Source organism: Trichomycterus rosablanca, chromosome 21 (assembly GCF_030014385.1).
Source record: "Trichomycterus rosablanca isolate fTriRos1 chromosome 21, fTriRos1.hap1, whole genome shotgun sequence".
In the NCBI taxonomy this organism is placed as follows: Eukaryota; Metazoa; Chordata; class Actinopteri; order Siluriformes; family Trichomycteridae; genus Trichomycterus; species Trichomycterus rosablanca.
The window spans coordinates 22441166-22450200 of NC_086008.1; the positions used below are offsets into that span (position 1 = coordinate 22441166).

Below are 9035 nucleotides of genomic sequence, written 5' to 3' on the forward strand. Positions count from 1 at the left end.
TGAGCAGGGCGATAACCTCTCTAATGGTCAGCTGGGCGTCAGGTCACCATGACGATAGGCTTTGTGATGTCATTTAGTGTCCATGTGTGACCATGGCGATGAGCTCTGTGATGCTGCAAGTGTCCGAAGAGCAGAAAGAAAGAACAGCTTAACTTATCACCTAAAGGTCGGGGGTCACGCAGGAGTCAAAACTGACCAAACAGGCTTTAACGAGTGTGTGTGTGTGTGTGTGTGTGTGTGTGTGTTTGCACCAAAAATTTCCAGAACTTGCAACTGACTTTATCTCAGACTGGACTGAACAATGAAGAAGTTTTTCCTGCCACTGTCGCCCTCGGCTTTCTCAATAGGGGTTTTTGGTCTGTTGGTCCTGGATTCTGTAAAGTTGCTTTGAGACAATGATCATTGTGAAAAGCGCTACATTAATAAACTTCACTTGACTTGAGTGTGTACACCTTCTTTTACTGTACTGTCCAAAGCCAAAGTACAAAGAAGAGTTAATGATCGATATATTTTATATTTGCACTTGTATAAAAGATGTTTATGATCTGATACTGGAGGAACTCGGTACATTGGTCCCTGTGCTGGACTCCACTTCAAATGATTCGGGTTCTGTAGATGTTAAATGTAATAATGCTAGTGTGTCTGTAACGTAATTAATATTTTAACACTGTGATTGTTCGGCTCGTCTCTCAGGTTGGTGGATATAAAGCAGAACCTGGTGGTCTGTTGGTTCCTGATTTTAAATCTCTGTATATTTAATTCCTGGTGTTTTTTTCTGGTTTATTGGATGAATGAGTGTCTGTGGTTGGAGGCGATTAGTCTGATCTCTTTATCTGTCTAATCCCGCTTCACACTCTGCATGCTAACACTTTCACGCTTTCTCCAGCTGAAGCTCTTTTTACGCCATCTTTATCCCTAAAGAGAAATCACAATGCCGTGGAGGGTGTGTGTGTGTGTGTGTGTGTGTGTGTGACTGAGTGTTATCAGTGCATAGCAGGCTAGCGTGTGTGTAGTGTGTGTGTGTGTGTGTGTGTGTGTGGGCAGGTGCAGGGGTGCTGGATGGAAGCCCATTGTTGGTGCTCTCCTCTTGGAGCACTCTTTCACACCACACACTCGCGCCTTAATCTGATTACGCAAATCTCTACTTCAGAAAGCATCATGCTGGAACTCTCTCTCTCTCACACACACACACACACACACGCTAGCCTGCTATGCACTGATAACACTCACTCACTCACACACAGACACACAGACACACACACACACACACACACACACACACACAGGTCCAGTAACGGTTTTCCACTGAGTTGGTGTTGGTTCTGGTGCTCATTCAAGGAACCAGCAGGTCTTAATTTATATTAACAACAATCTGCAATTAATTTTCTCTTTTATTACTTTTATTTTCTATTTCATTTCTGCATTTTCTTCCAGTTTATTGCAGCCAGGAGGGTATATTCTCCTGACACGCCCTCACTCTGACGTGTGCACGGTTCTTCTTATTCACCTGAACTTTGATGGATTCAGACATGAGGCCGGTCTCACACACTGAGAGTAAAGAAGTTCCTCCACATCTGTACAGGCGCCTCAGGATACTAACCAGGGTCCTTACAGAGCATGTGAGTGAGTGGGTGAATGTGATGCCCTCTGATGAGGTGTTGACCTCTCCTGGATGTGTCCCTGCCTCACCCAGTGTTTTCAGGTGGCACCTCGAGCACCTCACCCCTCACCAGAATAAAATCTTTAGTAGAAATGAATCAGAATTCATGTTAGAATCGACTCACTGATTCCTCTAGCAATGTTGCCCTCTAGTAGAAATAAAGAACCACATGTTTATTATTTATTATTTTGATATCTAAACGCATTTAATAAATCATTAATCTGCTTTCTTGTGTATCTGACTGTTTTGTACTACAACACATCATTATATTTATATTATTATATTTATACTGATTTTATAGTTATTAGTGGCTGTTATTGGAGCAGTTTGTGGATGCCGCCCTCTGGTGGTAGTAAAGAAGCACAGCAGGACTTTTATTATATATCTTATTTTTAGAAATATTTTTGTCAACCTGCTGATAAATCGAGTTAATCTGATAAATCTGTGATCCGCTTAATTTTCCTTATATGATCGGATTAAACCGAGATGATTATTAAACTTTTGGTGAATCAGAGATTTGCAGCAGAACTGAAGTGTTTATTATTATTATTATTAGCCTGTAGCTTTGTGGCTAATGTTGTGCTAGCACTGTTAGCTAGTTTAAATGCAGCCTGTTAGCCAAACTGATTTATTTAGATTTAGAAATAATTGAGAGCTATTTTAATTACTGTTGTTATTGTAATTATTTACAGCTTGATTATGTTAATATTAGTTTATGTAGTTGAGAGGATAAAGTAGATGAATAGATTAGTACAGATGAATAGTTTTGTTGTGATCGGTGATGATTTGATTTTATGGTGAATCTGATTCCTGGTGAAAATCTATAAAATCTGAGATCACAGCAGATTTATTAATAATTAATAATAATTTATGTGTAATTCAGGGCTGGAGAAACCAGAGGGTTGAAGTAGTGAAATGTGTCTTTATAATAAACTTGTATTTACGAATAATTAAAGTAAATTTATTTTTGCTTTATGTTGGAATTGATTATTGGTGTTTATTTTATTTAATCATTTAATACTGCATTATTGTTTGGGTAAAAGGTCATTATTTACACCTGTAGAGTAAAAAGGTTTTGGTGTAATTGAGCTTTTATATCTTTACAAAAACACAATCTGATACATCAGAAATCTGGACCCTGTAATGTTCAGTTCTCTTTTACACTGTTAGTAAAATCAGTAAAATGAATTAAACCAGAAGATTTGAATAGTTACATTTATATTTTAAATTGAATGTTATTAAGTTGTTATTAGTTTTTACTTAATGTACAAATGGAATCAGTAGCTGGAGCTTCATTCATGCACTGCAGTAGTTGAGCCCGAAGCTGCATGAAGCTCGTTTGACTGTGGCCAGTCTTCCAGCAGCTTCTAAATGCAAGTTACAAGTGTATATAAATCTGTCGTCATTGTTAGCATGAATCCAGCAGCACTACACCACCAGTGTTGTTTATTTAAGTGATTAAATGTTCTGTTTCCTCCGACTGTTTCAGATCCTGAGAGGAAGAGCTTCATAACCAGGACCTTCAGCAGACGATGAGATCAGTGATGATGAGAGTACGGTGTAGGTGTAGATGCTGCAGTTATATATAACAGATAATCAGACATGTTTTTGTTTACCATTGAAATGGTAACAGACCAGAACAAACTTAGAGAACATTCACTAATTAAAACTTCTTGTAGGATGGAATGATTATTATTATTAACCATCAGTTCATGACGTAGATTTAGTTTTTGACATCTTGGCTGCTTTCTACAGTGTGCTGGAAGGAAACCTAAGCTTTCACATTTACAGAATTATAACGTTATTATTAACACAGATAAAAGTTTGGTTGAAGGATTCTGAAGAACCTTCGTTCTTTGGATCCGTTTATAAAGAAACGAGGCGACCGAAGCACAATAAGGTTTTATTTATTAGCTTGTGCATCTTCATCATTAACGTTGCTAATCTCACAATACTGCAGACGTCCTCCACCGTACTTCTCACATATGTACACCAGAACGTCCTGGTCAGACAGGAAGGCGGAGGGAACGCTCCGGCCCGTACGGGCGTAAACGTTCACCTTAATCTGTAGAAGCTTTGGAATGATTTCAGCTTTCACACGCACAGTCCGTTCACCCCCCCGCCCGGAAATGAAAATAAAAAACATGGGTAGTGAATGAATGAGCCGTGAGCAGAATCACAAATAAATAACACGTGATTGGTCCGTTCAGACAGGAAGCTGGAGGGTGAACGCTGTGTTGATTTGTGATTGACATGGAACATAAATATGTAGACGCCACAGGAAACCAATGATAACAATAATAACAATAATAATATACCAAAAATAAAGTATTTCTTCACTTCTGTTCCTGGGGCCACAGTGCTGCTCTCCAAAGTGTGTTTGGGGAACGTCAGGGTGGCCCCGGGCCCCGCAGCAAGTGAGTGTATTGAGACGTGGCCCGTCTCGCCACCCAAATGTTAAAGACGTCAGCGTTTCAGTCCTGATTACGCCCGGCCTCCTCCACCCTCTCAGAACAACGGTTTAGCTCCTTGGTTCTCGAACTCGGACCAGGCGTCGTTCAGCTCCATGAAGATCATCTTGGCGTACTGCTCGTACGGCTGACCGGCCGCCTGTAAGGTAAAACACATCAGCTTATTACTAAATGCATGGAACAGTGGTCTGCTGCCAAGCTCGAGGTCTGTGAGGAAGATAAACAAGCTTGACGTCGTATCTCACCTTGTCTGGATGGACGATGAGAGCCGCCTTCCTGTAGAACTTCTTCACCTGGTCGGGAGTGACCAGGTCGGCCATGCTGGGCGGCTTCCAGCGGTTCTCACCCTCCCACAGCACCGTGTGCAGGGTGGAGAGCAGAGCCCGGATGTTCCTCTCCTTCCCCTCGATCCAGTCCAGAATCTAACCCAGCATTAATAACCACCAGCGTTAAACACACACACACACACACACACACACACACACACACACACACACACACACACACACACACACACAGAACATCTGGATGGTCTCACATCTGCAGAACAGGGTGGGTGGGGTACCTGGAGTTTGAGAGGATCCATGTCTTTACTCAGCTCCTGCTTCCTCATCTCGGCGATGGTACGGGGCGCGCCCTTCCTGTCCGGTCGAGACGAGAAACCCTGATTGGACAGCAGATCCCCGAAGTCGTCCTTCTTCACTTTGGGTTTCGGACCTGCGCACACACACAATGTAATAACACAACTACTGGCATGATCCACTGGGTACAGAATAAAGTCATCAAACCATCTCATCACTGCCCAGTGTGCTCCTGCCTGTGTAACCTGACCCACCATGACCCTGACCGGGTTAAAACAGCTGCCTAAAGGAGCTGATTTAGACGAGGAGAGCTCCGGTCACTCACCGAACCCCGGGCCCCTCAGCCCCCGCTCCCCTCGGCCCCCGATCACGCTGAAGTTCAGGTTGTAGTTGGGTTTGCTGGGGGCAGAACTCGGGGGCATCCAGGCTTTGTTGGCAGGGCGGGACGGTTGCTGCGGTGGTTGTTGCTGCGGCTGCTGCCACGACTGACCGGAACTCTTGGAGGCTCCAGCAGGGGGCGCCGCTTTAAATCCGGAACCTGAGAAGGAGCACAGACATCAAGATCAGTTTCCTGGAATTTTCCCAGAATGCTACAGGACCGGGCGTGTCTGTGTGGGCAGTCCTGACCTGGCAGAGTCGAGCCGAGGTTCCCGAGGTCAGCGAAGGGGTCAAAACTCTGAGACTTAGCCTTCGAGAAGGAGGAACCTGGAGCTAAAACACACACACACACACACACACACCACACCCCACACACACACCACACCACACCCCACACACACACACCACACACACACACACACACACCACACACACACACACCACACACAAACATACACACACACACACACACACACACACACACACACACACACGATAAAACACAAACGCTCGACACTTGCTAACGTCAGCGCTGATGAACTGATTGATTAGCTGATTGGTTGATTGGTGGATGTAGATCAGACTGATTTGATTGGTTACCAGTAAAGGCGGGTTTGTTAGCAGTAGCGGACATGCCAGCAGTGCTAGCGCTCCCGCTCGGCCAGCCGTCCCAGCCGCTCAGTAGGTCCGGCTGACTGGCCGATGATGTCATCTTAGGCTCCTCCCCCGCTAGCTTATCTATTAAAATAAACCATCATGCTAAATCAACACAATCTGGATTAAATCACCTGATTAATCAATACATGTGATCATGAGAGCGTCCGGACTGATGGAGCGCGGGGTGCCGACAGTACTGGTACAGAATCCACTGAAACTCTGTGTGTGTGTGTGTGTGTGCTTGTATAGTGTGTGTGTGTGTTGTGTGTGTGTGTGTGTGTGTGTGTAGTGTGTGCTTGTATAGTGTGTGTGTGTGTGTGTGTGTGTGTGTGTGTGTGTGTGTGTGGATCTTACGCAGGTTGAAGAGGCTGGAGTTGGTGGCTGGAGGGGGCGGAGCTTCGAATCCACCGCCCTCGGACCCAAGCAGGTCACCAAACGGGTCGGACCCCTCCGTGACCCCTGACCCCACACCAAACGGGTCGAAGATGTCGTTCACTAGAGAAAAGCAGAGCAGAAACACACACACACACACACACACACACACACACGTCAGGGTTCTGGTCACATGACGCTCTGAGGTACTGAGGTGTGTACCAGATGAAGCTCTCACCCTTGGTGGCAGCGTTAGGTGCGGCAGAAGGTGCGGCTGCAGGCTGACCGGACGCGCCGCTGAAGAACAGATCTTCCGTTTCCCCTGTGTGGGCGTGGCGGGGGGCGGAGCCGAACAGATCGTTCAGCAGGTCGCTGTTACTGGCCGAACTCTTCATCCCGGTCGTCTCTGGGGCGACGGGCGGAGGTGAGGGGTCAGAGTTCAGACCTAGCAGGTCCTCCGTGTCGGGCTGCGGCTCCGGAGCGGTGAAGTCGGCCTGGAACAGAGGCTCGCTCGGGTCACGCGACAGGGCGCCGTCCCCGGGGGCGGAGTAAGAGACAGACTCCTCCCCCGACTCGCCCCCGCTCGGGTCGTTCTGCTCGTCCATCGGGCCGGACTGACTGTCGGAGCGGCGGTGCTGCCCGGCGTGGTCTGGACACAGGGGCAGAGGATAAGATCACAGACGGCTATAAAATAAAGCTCCCTGTGTACTGGCCGAGGAGAGCCACAGACTAGCACCCGCCCCGGCCAGAAGGGTCACATCAACCTCCCTCCCTCAGACACAGCCATCCAGTCATGCTGTCAGATGCCTGGCTAGGTGGGTAGGGCAGCTGAGAGCCAGACGAGAGCTTTTCTATCATAAACACCTCATAATGAAACTGCTCTGGGTTCAGGACCCAATGCTAGAGATGCAGATGATATTTACAAAGCATGAATATGGACACCAGCGCATCATTACCAGTGTTTAGTCTGCAGGTGGTGTTGGGATGAGGCTATGACGCGGGTTGTTTAGAGTTATTACCCTGTTATGAAGCGTTATTACTGCACATGAATGAAGGTGAGCGTGGAGTGTGGTACCGTTCCAGTCGAGGGTCTGGAAGAAGTTATTAGCGTTGGGATCGGTGCTGGTGCTGGGCGGGGACGGCGTCTCTGGGCTCGGCTCCTGAGGAGAACGATCCGGATCTGCACGGCCCGAGTCGTAGAACGCTGTAGAACCGGGCTGACGGGGGAGTTCTGGCTTCCCTACACACACACACACACACACACACACACACACACACACACACACACAGAAGAGAACAGCTTATGACCCGTGTGCTGGGTGCTCTGCAGCTTTAACTACACCTACGTTTTATGAATGATTTAGAAGTGTGTGTGTGTGGGAATTTGTGCTCATTTAATCATAATCATCCCAAACCAGGTTCTCCAGAACCTTGGAGACGTTGCATGTAGTGAGTGTGCTGCTCACCGAATTTGGTCAGGACCTCCTGCTGCTCGTCTCGGCTGGAGAACAGGATCTTGGGGTTGAGACCCTTGGTGGAGAAGTTGTCCCAGGGCGGAGTCTTGTTACTGGGGCGATCGCGAGGCTCCACCTCCACGTTCAGGTTCACCTGGAACAGGTCTGGATATTTCTCCTGGATATCGCACGCGTCCAGATCGTACCTGCGCACAAACACACACACACACACACACACACACATTTATTAATGTAATAATTCCTCCTCCTGGAGACTCGGGTTGCCAGATTTTTAACTTCATCCTGAACCACCACCGTGTTGCTTGACTTGATGAGTTTAAAACTCTGCAATTACACATCAAAAGTTTAATTTTCTGAAATATGGCAACCCTGAGAGAGAGTAAATCATTTCTCCTCCGAGCCGAAAAGCAAATATCTACATGACTTGTGCTGAACGCTGCCCGGTTGTTGCTATGAGTCCACCAGCTTCTCATTACTGGTGATCATTTGCTGACTCTCGGCTGTTTGGACGCTTAAAATCATCAGGATCATCAGATATCATCACACCCAGAACGTCTGAGATCGTCTCGCTTACTTACTTTGCAAATTTAACTGTGGTGGCGTTTCGGGGAACGAAGCCGGTGTGGAACTGGATCTGGAACACTTTCATGGAGGCCATCTGTGTTAAACACACACACACACACACACACAGACAGAGTCAGTACACAGTTCCGAACCAGAGGAGGTTCTACACCAGGGGGTGTTCACTGGACTCCAGAGGAGGTTCAGGTCAGTGATGCCTTCAGAGGAACATGGATGGACTCAGATTGACTAGTTTGATGTGCAAAAACTTAATTAAAGAGCTTTGGGATGAACTGGAATGTTGACTGCAAGCCAGATTTCTCATGCCTGACATCAGTAATCCATTTTAACTACACGGGCACAAATTCCCACAGACACACTCCAAGGTTCTTTTTAGTAGAGTGTAGGCTGGTATAGTAACGCCTGCAATAAAAAGGATTTCAAACAGGCTCATGTTCAGGCATCCATATACTTTTGATCATATAGTGGAACAATTTTGTAAAACTGTATGTGCTACAGGTGTGTGTGTGTGTGTGTGTGTGTGTGTGTGTACCTTGGCCTGTAGGCGTCCCCCGAGTGTAGAGCGGGCGTGGAAGATGACGACCAGTACGTCTCCCTGCACAGTCACATCCAGAGGAATCTCAGCTCTACCGTCCTCGATCTTAAAATCCCTGCACACACACACACACACACACACACACACACACACACACACACACACACACACCCCTCCACATTAACCCCATGATTTCTGAATCTCTTGTAATAAAATAAGAACGTGATGGAGTCATGTGACCCACCTCATCCTGTCGTACTCCTGTGACGTGGTGGCGACTCGATCGTCTCCCACGTAAACCTCACAGAAGGGTCTGCAGCCGTT

General features: G+C 46.8%; 1 protein-coding gene across 2 annotated transcripts in view; it reads right to left on the reverse strand.

Moving 5' to 3' along the window:
• Nucleotides 1-3551: 3551 nt before the first annotated feature.
• The window catches only part of gak (cyclin G associated kinase), an 18361-nt gene continuing 12877 nt past the window's right edge, over nucleotides 3552-9035 (reverse strand). Inside the window, exons 16-28 of one of the 2 annotated variants that reach the window (XM_063017467.1) lie at nucleotides 8956-9035; nucleotides 8709-8826; nucleotides 8173-8252; nucleotides 7586-7779; nucleotides 7195-7359; nucleotides 6358-6768; nucleotides 6102-6242; nucleotides 5691-5828; nucleotides 5340-5423; nucleotides 5038-5250; nucleotides 4697-4848; nucleotides 4377-4553; nucleotides 3552-4270 (exon numbers count right to left, since the gene is read on the reverse strand). The exon at nucleotides 8956-9035 is cut by the window's right edge and continues 115 nt beyond it. In XM_063017467.1, the coding sequence (XP_062873537.1) occupies nucleotides 4169-4270; nucleotides 4377-4553; nucleotides 4697-4848; nucleotides 5038-5250; nucleotides 5340-5423; nucleotides 5691-5828; nucleotides 6102-6242; nucleotides 6358-6768; nucleotides 7195-7359; nucleotides 7586-7779; nucleotides 8173-8252; nucleotides 8709-8826; nucleotides 8956-9035 (2055 nt within the window). In that variant the 3' untranslated portion in view covers nucleotides 3552-4168. The remainder of the gene's footprint in view (nucleotides 4271-4376; nucleotides 4554-4696; nucleotides 4849-5037; nucleotides 5251-5339; nucleotides 5424-5690; nucleotides 5829-6101; nucleotides 6243-6357; nucleotides 6769-7194; nucleotides 7360-7585; nucleotides 7780-8172; nucleotides 8253-8708; nucleotides 8827-8955) is intronic. The other variant, XM_063017468.1, reaches the window with a different exon arrangement.